Here is a 14,344-nt window from a genome sequence, read left to right as displayed (position 1 = left end):
AAGATCGATCTTCATTCTGAGAATACGTTTTGGGAAATCGGCGTGTTCCCTTTCACATAATACTATTAAATCCCACTACCGGAGACTGTGAGTACAACACCAATATGGTTTACCGGGCTACCGCAGCAAACGACAGGAAGATTGAGTGGGGGGGGGGGGGGAATTGTCACAGAACTCCCCAGGGGTTAGTGCCTGCAAAAGGTAACACGGAAACACTGACCATTAATTACGCGTATTGCTGCGATAATTGGTGCTACCCTTAATTTGGATCGACACGGGACGCCCGAGTGAGCCACTGTGTCGGGGGAGACTGCACGGGGTCGTTGGAATCCTCAACCCAATGTTTTGTGTCGGTGGCCGGTTAAAAGTTGACTGATCTCGACTTCTAATTGCCAGGGTTCGCCACGGTGGGTGCGGTGCGTGATGAAAAGGTGAGGGAACTTTGACACTGTTTTGGTGGTTGTTTGGTGTCAGTTGTTTTCTCTCTTCAATACGGCGAGAGGTTGTGACACTGTTTGATCGGTCAAAATAATACTCGAAATTACTTTAGTTAAAAGCATGGAGGTTTCTACATCCATGGTTGAAGGTTGAAGGCTGAAGCCGATTTCACGAAACGCTGGGATTAAACCCATCTTGAGTTTAGGACGAGTAACTCGAGTTTAGGACGAGTAACTCGAAAGCAAAAAAAAGTATATAGGCCCCGATCAGAATTATTATTTGGTATTGGACATGACCACAAAATACACCTTGAATCTTTGTTGACATCAACATGGCTGCAGGCCAAGGCTGTGGGTTCTCACTTTTTGACCGGTCGCGTGCCGAGCCCGACGGGTCACAAATTTTGTTTAAAATGTTTGCTTAAGGCTCTACATCAAGATTATCGTAATTATTAAAAACGAATTAAAATGGTCGCTAAGTTTAATTATTTCTCGCCTCTTGCGAAACACGCGGCAAAATCCGGCAACACCGGATATATAGGCAGCCGATACCTCAAGAAAGGTGTTGTTCTTAAAACATTTTAGACAACAATTTTTCCTTACATGTTCTGCCTACGGTGCCCATTAAGTGCTTGCCAGCACTTGGCCGCCGTAGCCGGCCGGCCCAAAAGACCGTCAAGACTTAACACAACTTGAACACTTGCTATCGGTAACTTCTACAACTTACTGGAGTTTATTTAAACATACAATTCAGGTAATACAGAAGGAACATGGTTTTATACTTACTTAATGATAACTTTTTTTTGCCAGAGAAAGTGCATTTGTATGTTTGTTGTTGCTGTTGTATTTTAAAAGATTTTGTAACGCGTGCCCTCAAGTAAAAGTGATTATGTAAAAAAAAAAAAAAAAAAGCTTTCAGACCTGTATGCTTTGTTTTTGTTCGGGCACCGACGCATCGTTTCCTTGGTAAAGGGCACCCTATAAACAAATCGAAAATGTCCACTGTAGCATTTCAAGGGCACCAAGGCATTGGCCAGGGGGCATGGAGGCAATCGCCTTCGTTGCCTCCGTGAAGTATCATGCCTGCTTTATACCAACAAAGTGTTACATTCTGTTTTCGAAGTTCGTCTAATTGTTGTGAAGTTTGGAATGGCGGGTTTTCTAAAGTTACCTCATTGTAATTTGGACCATATCATTTCCTATGTCCATTTAAGCTTTGTTTATTTTTCCTTTAAGTGTCCTCATCTGACCTTTTGACCCTTGTTTACAGGACATGGAAGAGGGTGGCGCGCGGGTCGATCCCCGGGGAAGCTGGTTGTCTTTCGTCAAGCACTCCTCCAAGTTATCGGAAGGAAGTAAGAAGTGCGAGAAGAAGAAAAAGAAGAAGGAACAGCCAGAGAACTCCAGAAGACTGGTAAGTGAAGAGTCATTTTTTTTTAGACAATGTGTCACGGATTATAAAACGATTGTTTTTTTTTAAGTTTTTTTTTAGAGGGTACCAAGCCTCCAGAGCGTCTTAAGATACTATTAACAAGCTGGACACTATTGTTAATTGTCAAAGACCAGTCTTGAAATCAAATTCGTGGAAAATTTCTTCTTTCTCGAAAACTATACTACTTCAGAGGAACCGTTTCTCACAATGTTTTATACCATCAAAAGCTCTCCATTACTCGTTACCAAGTAAGGTTTTATGCTAACAATTATTTTGAGTAATTACCAATAGTGTCAAGTGCCTTTAAAGACAGTATCGAACATGGCCTATGCGATTTTGTCTGCGCTTTCAACCAAAAGCGGACGCGTTCGAAACAACGTAAAACCCATGCGGACGCGTGTGACGCAACCGTCTATAAGCATGATAAACACATGTCAAATGGCACTCGATCACTCACGCTTAATCATACTCGTGGGGCTTAACACAATAATTTCTCGAAACCTGGTGTGATGCACAGATCTATCGACAACAAACTCAAGAGCCAAGTGACACTGCTCTTTCCTCCGTGTGTCACCCAATGGCTGACGGGTTGTCAACGTGTCTCAGCGGTACATCCACTTGTTTTGATTAATGATCCTGAGGCTAGACATTGTTTTCTTTGTTTTAAGTGTTTCCTCTTCCGTAAATCCCCCCATCAGTCATCTTGGTAAGCTCTTCTTAAACAATGGATGAGACTTTTTGTTTCTTCGTAAATTACTTTCTGATCAAAGTTCCGGCGGCATAGGTTGTGATACAAAATGAGAGTTTAAGTAAGGTTTTGTATATCAATAATGGTTACGTTTGGCTTATACAACGAGATAGGAATAGGCCTATATTCTTGAAATGGATTGGGGAGAATATGAAACTACACAGTTTATTTTTCAAAATCAAGCTTTTTGAGTTTTTAAGGGACGATCGAATTTGAAAAATTCACCAAACTATGTGGTCAAGTAAGAGGTGACTTAAGACCACTATAAAGTATTTCGATTGCGGTAAAATACGTCAGTATTGTTACTGTTTAGAGGAGCAAGCTTAATATGAAAACAAATCTGCTTAGCCAATTTCATGGCTAGCAAGAAATGACCGGCAGTTGCTGCAAGGGTAACTGTGGTTTCTGAATGTTAACTATTTTTGCTAAGCAATGGTGTTTTTTGTGTGATTGTGACTGTGAGTTGTTTTGCTGGCATGCCTTATAAGATTAGGCCCAGTGCCTTTATGTCCGTTCATTTTGACACTAAGCAGACTTCAGACAAACTGGAGTACACCTCGCCTCAATGTCACTCCCATCTTGTTGCAATTTGTCGCTCAGCTATTTTTAAAGCGTAAACGTCTGGACAGAGGTGAGCAAGACTAGGTCAACCTCCCCCGCAAGTTCCTCCAGAAAGTTAACCCAACAATCAAAAATGGCTAATTCACAAAATTGCAACTAATACAACGAAAGAGTCCCACTGCGAGCGAGGGGATGAGTGTGCGAAAACGAGTTTGGGCAACGACTGAAAAGAGTGTGTTTGGTTGGTTGGTTTGTAAGGGTTTAGGCGGCCATTTTGAAATGTAATGATGGACGGTGGACATCTTGTACTCATGTGTTTGTGTCCTGCTTTGTTTTATTTGCTTGTTTTACTGCACATACTACACAAAATTCTTCACTTATGTGGGATTCAAGATGCGAAAACCTTCCATGAACAATATTTTCCTAAAAATACTTGTGGTCTACGCCCTACTGAGATCTTGGGCCGTCCCGTAGTGTGTCCTTCTCCCGTCTGACCTCTTTTAATGTGTCGGATACTCGGGACCTACTTTCACACCAAAAAACTTCCGCGGGAGACACTGTCGCGTTGATGGACTGGTCTTGCTCTGTAAATAGGGGGCGCTACCTCGTTGGGAAATTGAATTACAACCAATTAAATGTAGACACACGTGTCCGCTGCGATGTGTGTTGTTTGTATGGTGGGGAGTTTTGTTTAACAAAATGGCGCAATGGTTAATTTTGGGACTTTCGGGGCTTTTGGGGCTCTCTGTTGTGGCAGGGCGTTCAGTCCAGTCGTCCGTGAGTTCGGGCAACGACTGCAAAGAGTGTGATTGGTTGGTACGGAAGGGCTGAGGCGGCCATTTTGAGTTGGAATTCATCACCCACAGTCGCTTTGGGTTCGGAACAAACAATGCAATTAATTTTATGAATGAATGTTGAGGTTAAGTGTTAGTTGTTTTTGACTAATCGGAGTGAATTCCTTGCGGTCACTGACATATAACGTTGTATTGGTAGTAACATTATTCAAGGCAGGCGGGCACAAGGAACTTTATACCGAAATATTTGTGAATGTCAACTAAAACTAAGCTGCATGGTGCTTCTATTGTCTCCTGTTGTTTCATACTTTTGACAATAATGGGAGGGGGACCAGGAGGGATTGAGACTGGCAGGGCTGGGTAGGAATGGAGACGGCGGAGTGCTCAAAGGTCACAATCCTATGTGGTGTTTGTTCAGAAATGGTATGACGCAACATTTCCTCGGGTCAGAATAAAATGTATGTAGTTCATCTACGTACGATTTATCCCGAAAAGCCTGGATGTTTCAATGAAAAACTGAAGATAGATCCTGGAGAATTTCGCTTGCGAGAATAATTATTTCATTTTGTTGTGAACCCCACCCCTTCTGTCACATCCTGAAAAGTCCCAACCCCCGCCCTTTCCTATGAGAGTTTACATTTACAAATGTTTCTTTTTTTGTGTGAATCCATTTTTATTATATGTACTTGGTCTGGATATACATCGATGACAGTTTTTTTTATACATCCACATGTTCCTCTTTCCACCAAACTGTGCCATAAAAAATTACGTCCATCAGTGTTGTCAACTTTTATACTTTTCCCCTCACAGTCGGAGGTAGTACCCACCGGGGCTGTTGGACCCCCTGGCCCCCCAGGCCCACCTGGAACCCCCGGGACTCAAATCACGAAGGAAGAACTGCTGGAGGAGTTCCGTGATCTAATAAAGGGTAAGATTCTTCTTCAAAAAGTTGGCAAGATTATTACAAACAATCAAATCGTTGGTAATTGTCAAAGACCAGTGTTCGCACTTGGTGTATCTCAACCTGTGAACATTTTGGTCGTCAATGTTGCGAGATAATAATGGAATAAAAAACACCCTTGTCACACGAGGTGTGTGGACTGTGTGCTTTCAGATGCTTGATTTCGAGACCTCACGCGTGATGTCTCGAAATCAATTCAAATATTTTAGTGAGAAATTACTTCTTTCTCGAAAACTACGTTACTTCAGAGGGACCCGTTTCTCACAGAGTGTTATGCTATCAATAGCTCTCCATTGCTTGTTACCAAGGAAGTTTGTATGCTAACATTTTGTTTGAGTAATTACCAATAGAGTGTCCAGTGCCTTAAAACAAAAAATGACTTGGGTTTGGGTTTTCTTTTCTCGAGAGGTTTGGCTTGACTGTGTTTAGTTTTTAGTAGCAGTGGCGCCAATTTCAACGAGTTCAGAGAGGGTGAGACAACATAGACATATCATAGAGTCGACCAACATGGCACTTTGATCAATTACATGGTTGGTTTTGTTTCGGAACTCCGAGGGGGGAAATTGGATGCTAATAGAGGAAGTCAAAAGAACCATCGGTCTATTCTGTTTTTAATAAAGTGGAGAGAGTTGGTTCGTGTGGGCCCCACTTCAATTATTTATATTGAGCGAATTAGTTCGAGACATCGTGGGCTCATGGAGGAAGGGCCGGTTCGTTTGTTTTTCTTTTTCGAAAGCCTTTTCTAAATATTTTCTTGAGAGACGAAACTTTGATGCAGGTCAAACAGTTTTAGTGTGGGCGTTTGGTGACGCTCGATAAAGCTGTCACAAAATATGACTTCATTTGCTGCAAGAGTTATTACTAAAATCATGAAACAGAAGTAAGGAACATGGTTTGAGAACGAAACGACAACAAACTACTGAACAAATTTGCTCAAAATCAGTTAACTGGAGAGCTGTTCTTTTAGACCCTTTCTAAAGTATTTCCTGTGGAAATCTATCCTGCTCCCTACAATAACAACAACACAAAACAAACACTAACACATAAATTTACAAGTAAATAAAAACATAAACAAACAAAAATGTATAAATAAATAGGTACACCAAAATGATGTGATGGTAGGAATGTTTTTCGGTCAAAATGAAGTTTCGTAAATTCATGGCAATTGAAATTTGTACTTTTGAAATTTTGCAATTTGAAATAAGAGGATCTATAGAATGCCCAGTTAAATGTTTTTTGATTTCTTATTGTATTTGTCACAGAGGCTGCAGAGAGAAGAGCACAGATTATTATTCATGAGAAAGTGAGTAAAAGACTTGAACCCTTGCTAAGAGTGAGGGTACCACTATTGCTATATAGATGGCTCGAATCCCTGCCAGGATCTTTTATGAGCTCTTTGACAGACTTTCACAGTAACTGTTCAAATCCGCACCAGGATCACTATGAACTTTTGAACGTCTTAACCTGTGTTTTTAGATTCTTTAGATGGTTAGAATCTTGGCAAGGTTCATGAAGATCTTGTGTAGATGATGCAATTGTTGACATTTGTTTTGGTTTTGTGGATCTTTTATTTTGTGTGTTTGTTTATTCAATTCAATTGTAGGGGTGTTGGGTGTTTGTTGGTTGGTTGGGTTTTTGTTTGGTTGTTTTTTCAATTGTTGTATGTTTGTTTGTTTGTTTGTTGAGAGGGGTGGCATCTTCTGCTCTGAAGGAAGTGTTGATATTATGAAAGTTCAAATTCCTGGTCATGAATGTGGCAAGGTTTGAACATCCATGAACCGTCCATGGTGCGTCTTCGATGATTATGTAGTGAAGAGTTTGAGGTTCTCAGTCAAGAATCAGACAGTGAAACATTTTGTATCATCGTGTTTATTAAGGCCGGATGAAATGCTCCTTCCCATTTCTAGCCCAGTGACCTTTAACCCATCCCCTCTTGGCCACCTCTTTAGGAAGACGACAGACGTGCATTCTTTCCCTTGTTTTGTCCTCAAAAATCGGAAATCCTGGGGCGACGAAAAAAAAACATAAGATGGGCTTACCCCCTCGTAAGATTAAAACACAGTGTTTCTGAAGAGTAAGGCCTCGGCAGCTGTGTAAGCCTTATCACCTGTTGAACCATAGGCCGGGATCTGGATTAGGTTAATCCTATCCCTTAATCTAGGTTTAATACTCCCTTCACCCCAGGACACGCCCCCTTGAATCCCTAGGAATGCTTTCAAAAGATGGTTGTGTTTGTTTCTTCTCAGAGGGGAATTGACAGTAGGGGTGGGATATTTTCTTCAAACAGAACTGGGCCCAATTTCATAGGAGTCACCTAAGCAGAAAATATTGCTTTAACATTGTCTGCTCAGCAGATATTGGCAGGATACCAGTTACAAATTGTACATGTGATAATTGTATTCATAAATGTTATTTCCTTTTCCAATGTTAGCTTAAAAAAGCAACTTCCTAAAAAAAATCAAGATTTTTTGTTGAACTATTCTTTAATCCATTCTTCTTCTGATTACCCTTACTCCCCCAGTGTCCAAGTTGTGTTTCCAACTCATCACAAGTTTGGCTGCCAACAGTGGAGGATGAAGTCCTAATGCCTCATCTGCCAATAGCATTTCACTGCAAGCTCAGAGGGGGTGTGGAGGTACCCAAGAAGAGCCTCATTGAAATGTCCAATTTCCAAACAGTAAGTTTTCTTCTACTTCTACTTTGGTACTCGGTAAGATCCATAAGCCTGGATGTAATGCTGAGGGATTTCTTGTCCATGAGCGGTGCTGGGATGCATACAAAATATGTACAATGTTGCTGTTCACATTCAGTAACTGTCCGGGGTAAATACTGGGAGGTAACCGATCAATTGTGTTCAAACAAATATTCTGCTAAGCAAGCAGACATTTGCAGGGAATCAGTCAGAAACAATGTATAGATAGTGTTTTGGCTGGTAACCAGTCTTTTCTCAGCAAATTGTTTTTTCTTTCTATGCTCTTAAGAGAGTGGCAAGATGGTGGAATTGAAATAAGACAAGATAGAAACATTTCTGCAAGGAATTTCAGACCACAATATGAAAATGTAACCGGATTGGCGACTTTGGCGTACTGCCATCATGAAATAAATGTTTATTGAATTAAATTTAACGTTATTTTTGCTTTACTCCATAATGACACGTACTTGTCGTTATATTTCATAGAAGTGTTGAAATAAATGTTGATCTTATTTTAATTAATGGCTACCACTGTAGAACTAAGGGTGTTGGTAAGGACGTACTTGACTTCAATACATGATGGCGTGGTACATTGTAGTCTAACGGAAGTTTTAGCTGCCAATTCAGACCTGTCCATAGTTTTATGATGATCCTCATTATTTGTTGTTGGTATTTTGCAGCCATTCTCTGATGGTTCCTTTCGGCGAGGAGAGGGTATGGACGTCAAATCGGGGCGATTCACTGCACCTCGTGACGCCATCTACCAGTTCTCAGCTAATCTCCATATCAACCATCCAGTGTCGAACAAGCGCTCCGAAGAGCTGCGGCATAGAGATAACATCAGGCTGCTCATCTGCATCAACTCTCTGTGCCAGCGACACACGTAAGACTGCCTTGGTTGCCTTCAAATGATCAATACAGTACAATTTACACTTTAAGTGCCAAACTCTAAAGGCCGAGTCACACTGCAGCGATAACGAAAACGATAACGATCATGACGCAAAGAGAACGCATTCTATTGGTTGAATTGCTCCACGCAGAATACGCACACGCTCATTCAACCAATAGAATGCGTTCTCTTTGTGTCGTGATCGTTATCGTTTTCGTTACCCCTGCAGTTTGACTCGGCCTTAACACAGGAATGCTCTAATGTATATGCTGAAACTCTAACACAGCACAGTTACTGCTGGTGGTGGAACGTCTTGAAGGTCTCGAATGTACTGCTCTTGATGTGTTCAGGGAGTTTCTTCCATAATTTGAGGGCATCGCAGAAAATGCTGTAACCAAATGAGTTGTTGGCTCATCTTATCTGAACCCTCACTCCTCTTTGGTGTGCACTCAAACACAATCTCGGTACAATTCTCATCAGTCCAAAAGAATCAAACAAAAAATGCTGTGGAATCCTGACGGGTTGGGGATGGTGAACACTGCTAAGAATCCGAACATCAGCCCAAGTAAACCAGTGTTTCTTAATTTCTATTTTTGGTCTTGTCTAATAGGTCACTGGAATACATCTCAGGCTTGGAGAGTAACAGTAGAGTCTTCACAATTAATCTCTCCGGCTTGCTGCAACTCGAGGTAAGAGGAAATACTCCAATTTTGTTTTGTGTTTCTTGAAATTCTTTCCTCCATCTACACTTCTTTTAGTTTGATCTAATATTACAATCAGTGGAGTCATCCGGAATCGAACTTAGCGTTGACTTCTGGATCTCACCACCTTAATGAACTTGATTGATGATGCACTGGTAAAAACAAGTTTGTTTGTTTAGATGATCTTCACAGGAAGGGAACTCAGCAAACTTCCACAAGTGTATATAAATACGAAGCTGGCAACAGCCAATCTCTCTCATACAAACATTGGTTAATCAAGAAAATGTGATTCAGTAACTAGACAACAATACTTATTCTAGTCATTGTGATATCAGCGGTTAGCTTAGTAGGATTCGAACCCACAACCTTGTATTTGCAATTCAATTTGTTTGTTTATGTCTCTACAGGCCGGTCAGTATGCATCAATCTACATAGATAACAGTTCAGCACAGCGAGTGACTGTTCAAACTGGGTCCGACTTTACCGGCCTCCTGATGGGTGTCTAGATCCACCATTACTTGATGTGTCCAGGGTTCAAATCCTGTCAAGGAATATCCAATTTATAAGTCAACAAGCATCTGGCTGCTGCTATAACTTAATGGCCGGTGAATTACTGATTCGCTGAAAGTTGTTGAAGCCAATTGCGCTGTGGGTCGACCAGCCTCAAACGTCGTGTGACAGGAGAGTAGGAATCTGTACGCTATGTACGTGGTTGGACCACAATGCAACGCTTTGTGGTGATATTCTAAAAACTCTTGTATACCGCCCTCTAAGGCTCGACAAGACCAGCGCGTATATATTGACATGGACTAAACAACCCACCACAAATGTAAATAATATGCACTATGATTGGTATTTTAGACAGCAAAAATGTATTTTTTTGAGATATGGCATATGTCAGGCCCCTGTGGGTGCCTTTTTTGTTCTTATTGGTGGATCGTCTAAACTTTGGTAGGCGCTCAAAAGTTTCCTGAACATTTGGAATTCATGTAACAAACAAAAGGGGATTCTGCAAAATGACATAGGAAGATTTTCCATAGAAATGAAAAGCCCGAAAAAGTGGATCTTTTTGGTCTACAGATGAAGTTGCCTGACTATACATGATGTTATTTTTTCAGAAGTTTTAAAATAGACTAAAAACAAATCTACACTCCAACTCTCGGTTCAGAATTGCAATTGCAATGTTATGCAAGTCGCCAGACACATAAGACCTAAAGATCACTTCAAGGTGTGGGCACTTGCACCTAAGGCTGAAACAGGGTTAGAAATCTACACTCCAATAACTCTCGGTTCAGAATTGACACCAATTCTGCAATTTACACCAATTCTGCAGTTGCCAGGGAATTGACCCAGTTCTTGGTTAATGACCCGGAAAGTGGATTTAAAAGTGGGATTTTAACTCAGATGCTGAGTCATTTTGATACAGATCCTGAGTCATACTGACCATCACCTAGAAATCTACACTCCCATAACTCTCGGGTCAGAAATCTAACTGATTATGGGTACAAAGTGCCACACCCATTTTGGATCAGGCTGGCCTGACCCGGAAAGTGAGTTTAACTCGTATTCTGCGTCAGTTTGTCACATATTCAGGTCATACTGACCCAGGAGGGTTACAGGCTCCACGAGTCCTGTATACAGGATTCTGACTCGTTCTTTATTTCTTTCAAAATCTTTTGGTAATGACCTTTAAAAAAAAGGAAATTTTGTTGAAACCGAGTTCAGCCGAAAAAGTGTTATGAATCCAAAACTATAAGTGAAGTAAAAACAAAAACAAGATATTATTTTTTTTGTAAATAAAAAATGTATAAAGTTTACCAACCAAACTTTGAAGTACACAACTTAATAATACCAGTCAACCTTTTCATGTTTTTTAAAATTAAATAAGCACTGCCAATTATATTGAATAAATTGTGAGAATATTATATTGTTTTTTTGAACCAACAGAAAGACCAAGAGAAACATTGTGAAAACACTGGGACCCCTAATCCCCTGCACAACAAAAACATTATTTTTGTTAGTTATATTTTTTGTTTAAATGTTCAAGAAAGTATGGCCAATTAAAAATGATTAAATGAGGCCATCTCCCCTAACTCTCAGAAAATCTATGCAAACCGACAGTTTGCAGAAGCCAATTTGTTTAAAAAAATGTGTCACAAGAACATCTGACGTACACTTTTCGTCGAGTGGCCTGTCACGTTCAGTGCAGTGTAGTTTCTTGGTACCCAAGTACCCTTAAACAGAGGGGTATCTGGGAATTTTATCAGAGGATCAAAAAATAATAATAATAATAAGGGAAGAATATATACAAATAAGGGAAGAATATAAACAAATAAACCCCCCAAATAACTGGAATGTTGCGACATTGGGTACGACGCAAGTTGGGTCTGAGCAAGATTGGGGACATTATAAGATGGTGAAAGTGTAAGGTTAAAAACAGGAAAAAATAACATAGATGAATATTCTTAAGGGGGAGGGGTGTCCGGATCCCTGACTGACCCCCCCCCCCCTGGATCTACCCCCTCAACCAATCCCCTGGATCCAATCCTGATGAACAAAGCAGTAAACCAAATACAAGTCATGTACCTAGGATAGGCAAACATGATTCAAGTGCTGAGCTTGATGCATTATAAAGGGACCAGTCTAATAGTTGACCATCTTTACCTCTCTTTGGTGAGAGTAACATTTTTAAGACCAAAAGAAAATGGACGCCATGTCAAAAGATTCCAAATAACTTGTATTTGTTTATCCTCATCTGTATTACCAAATTTATACACTGCCGTTAATTGTAACTAATGCTACCTTTATCTATAAAAATAATCATCAACTTTCTGATGATTATATGAAGTATGCTTTTTAAATATATTATTTAACAATGTGTAACAACGTTTATAGTTCAGAACTCTATGCCTTTTGTAAAATGTGGAGTAATATTGCTATAAAAATACAAAATAAATGTCCAAGTGGGAAACCCAAAAAGTATTTAAAGACAGTGGACAATATTGGTAATTGCTCAAAATAATTATCAGCATAAAACCTCACTTGGTAAAGAGTAATGGGGAGATGTTGATAGAATAAAACATTGTGAGAAACAGCTCCCTCTGAAGTGACATAGTGAAAGAAGTAATTTCCCACGAATTTCGAGACCTCAAGTTTAGAATTTGAGGTCTCGAAATCAAGCATCTAAAAGCACACAACTTCGTGTGACAAGGGTGTTTTTTCTTCTTTCATAGTTATCTCGCAACTCCGACGACCAATCGAGCTCAAATTTTCACGGGTTTGTTATTTTATGCATATGTTGATATACACCAAGTGAGAAGACTGGTCTTTGACAATTACCAATAGTGTCCACTATCTTTAAACTGAAAAACCACTTAAGTGTAAAATTTGAATCTGTTAATATACCAGGAAAAATCTCAAGAAATTTGATTTAAAAACATGCGGTTTGATTGAAGTGATCAATATGTAAAGGTCCAGTATTAATTATTATGATTCATTATTTGATTAATAATTGATTATGTTTTGAACCAAAAGGAAATGATTGCAGACTGTTTTGTCATCTTATCTCACAAAATGGCCGCACAAACACACGCTGGGCGATGCTGTTTTGTCAACTTAGAAAATGGCCGCATGCGCACATGCCGGGCCAGTGCGCCCTCTTGTTCTTATATATAACTGTATGATCTAAAACCACATTCCTTTCAAGGGACTTGTTTCTCGAAAAGGTTTAATCAACAGCTGGAGTGCTTCAAACCAAGTCATAGTTTTTAAATTAATTAATATTTGGAGTCATTACTAAAGGTATACGCTACCTTTATTAAGGTTAAAGGAACATAAATGGCCGACCGTGTTAGTTTGCAAAGTAAAAGGTAAACCACGCAATTTCGAGGCAAATTTGTGTGGATCATTGTATTCTACTTTTAAAACATCTTTCCAACCATATGCATTTTATAACAAACAGTTACAAATGCTTTTTTTTTTTTAAGACCAACTCGTCCGATCCAAGGCAACGTGTTCCTTTAAAACCAATTCTCTGTCAGTAATATTGGTTGAAACCGAGTGACTAAGTGCATCAGACTCAAGTCATGATTGCAGTGTCATCAGAGTTTGGGTTTGAATCCTGGTCGTGACACTTAGTAAACATATCTCACAAGGACATCTGTCCGGAGCTGCACATATTTGGCGACGTATTTATATAGGTGTTTATGCGTGCAGAGTATTATTTAAAAAAAGTATTGCCATGTTTTTAGTCAACCGCTTTTCACGTTGTGGCAGATATAAATTTGTTTTATTGTATTTATTGGAAAACAAAAACTGTGTAGATACTTGATTTTTACTTGATTTTTACTGTTTTAGAAAAAAATGTTATTTGAAGAACAGCATTTAAAGTGGCATGAGTATAAAGTACGTGTCGGTGTAAAAGTAGATTTTTTTTACTTAATAATACCAAGTGTTATTAAAACCAACGTAAGTTTGAATATTGTATTGAGGAATAGTATGATGATTAAACTCAACACTGTATAATGAATCAAAACAATCATACAGTCTGACTTTTCATTCCTTTTTTATCATAAAGGACTGTCGGTTTGGCCAAGTGGTATTTTTTGTCTTGTCTTCAACATGTAGGACCCCAGTTCACATCCCACCTCGGGCACTATGAGGATTGGTTTCAGTCCCGACCCGACTGCATGGGTTTTCCTACGGCTTGTATGCTTCATTTTTGAAAGGGCAAGGGCACCAATGCATTTTCTCCTTAAGAGGACATTTTAAATTTCTACCAAGCATTTCATGTAGGCAATCACCGCCCTGGGCCCAATTTCATAGAGCTGTTAAGCACGAAAATTTGCTTAGCATGACATTTTTTACGTAATCAAAACAGGATTTTAAAGGAATTTGTACCAAATTCACATGACGATGACGCCATCATCACAATAATCTTGAACGCACCGTTATGGGAATTGATGTTCCTGTGTAAAAACCCCAAAACACAATTTCTTATCATTTCTATTTTGATTCACCAACACATCATTTTGGAGACGAACAAACAGAAAACCTCTTAGGCAACATTCATTACTTTAAATTAAGTTCAACTTTATTTGTATTTTAACTAATAAACAAATATTGAAAAC

At 39.5% G+C, this 14,344-nt stretch overlaps 1 protein-coding gene across 1 annotated transcript; it reads left to right on the top strand.

The window, feature by feature from the left end:
* The first annotated feature begins 1,708 nt into the window (after positions 1-1,708).
* Positions 1,709-12,270, top strand: LOC117302079 (adipolin-like). The gene is made up of 7 exons (XM_033785876.1): positions 1,709-1,851; positions 4,783-4,900; positions 6,196-6,236; positions 7,455-7,610; positions 8,306-8,508; positions 9,125-9,203; positions 9,623-12,270. The coding sequence occupies exons 1-7, from the start codon at positions 1,711-1,713 to the stop codon at positions 9,719-9,721; spliced, it is 837 nt and encodes a 278-aa protein (XP_033641767.1). The 5' UTR covers positions 1,709-1,710; the 3' UTR covers positions 9,722-12,270.
* The last annotated feature ends 2,074 nt before the right edge of the window (positions 12,271-14,344 follow it).

This window comes from Asterias rubens, chromosome 18 (genome assembly GCF_902459465.1).
Source record: "Asterias rubens chromosome 18, eAstRub1.3, whole genome shotgun sequence".
Lineage (NCBI taxonomy): Eukaryota > Metazoa > Echinodermata > Asteroidea > Forcipulatida > Asteriidae > Asterias > Asterias rubens.
Note: the sequence above shows the minus strand (reverse complement) of the source record. Positions and strands in the feature narration are given on the sequence as shown.

Bases quoted from the DNA above. Each gene is read 5' to 3' on its own strand.
- LOC117302079 (XM_033785876.1), top strand. From the start codon at position 1,711: ATGGAAGAGGGTGGCGCGCGGGTCGATCCCCGGGGAAGCTGGTTGTCT. The intron at 7,611-8,305 runs GTAAGTTTTCTT...GGTATTTTGCAG, and splicing joins AAATGTCCAATTTCCAAACA to CCATTCTCTGATGGTTCCTT. The intron at 8,509-9,124 runs GTAAGACTGCCT...CTTGTCTAATAG, and splicing joins TCTCTGTGCCAGCGACACAC to GTCACTGGAATACATCTCAG.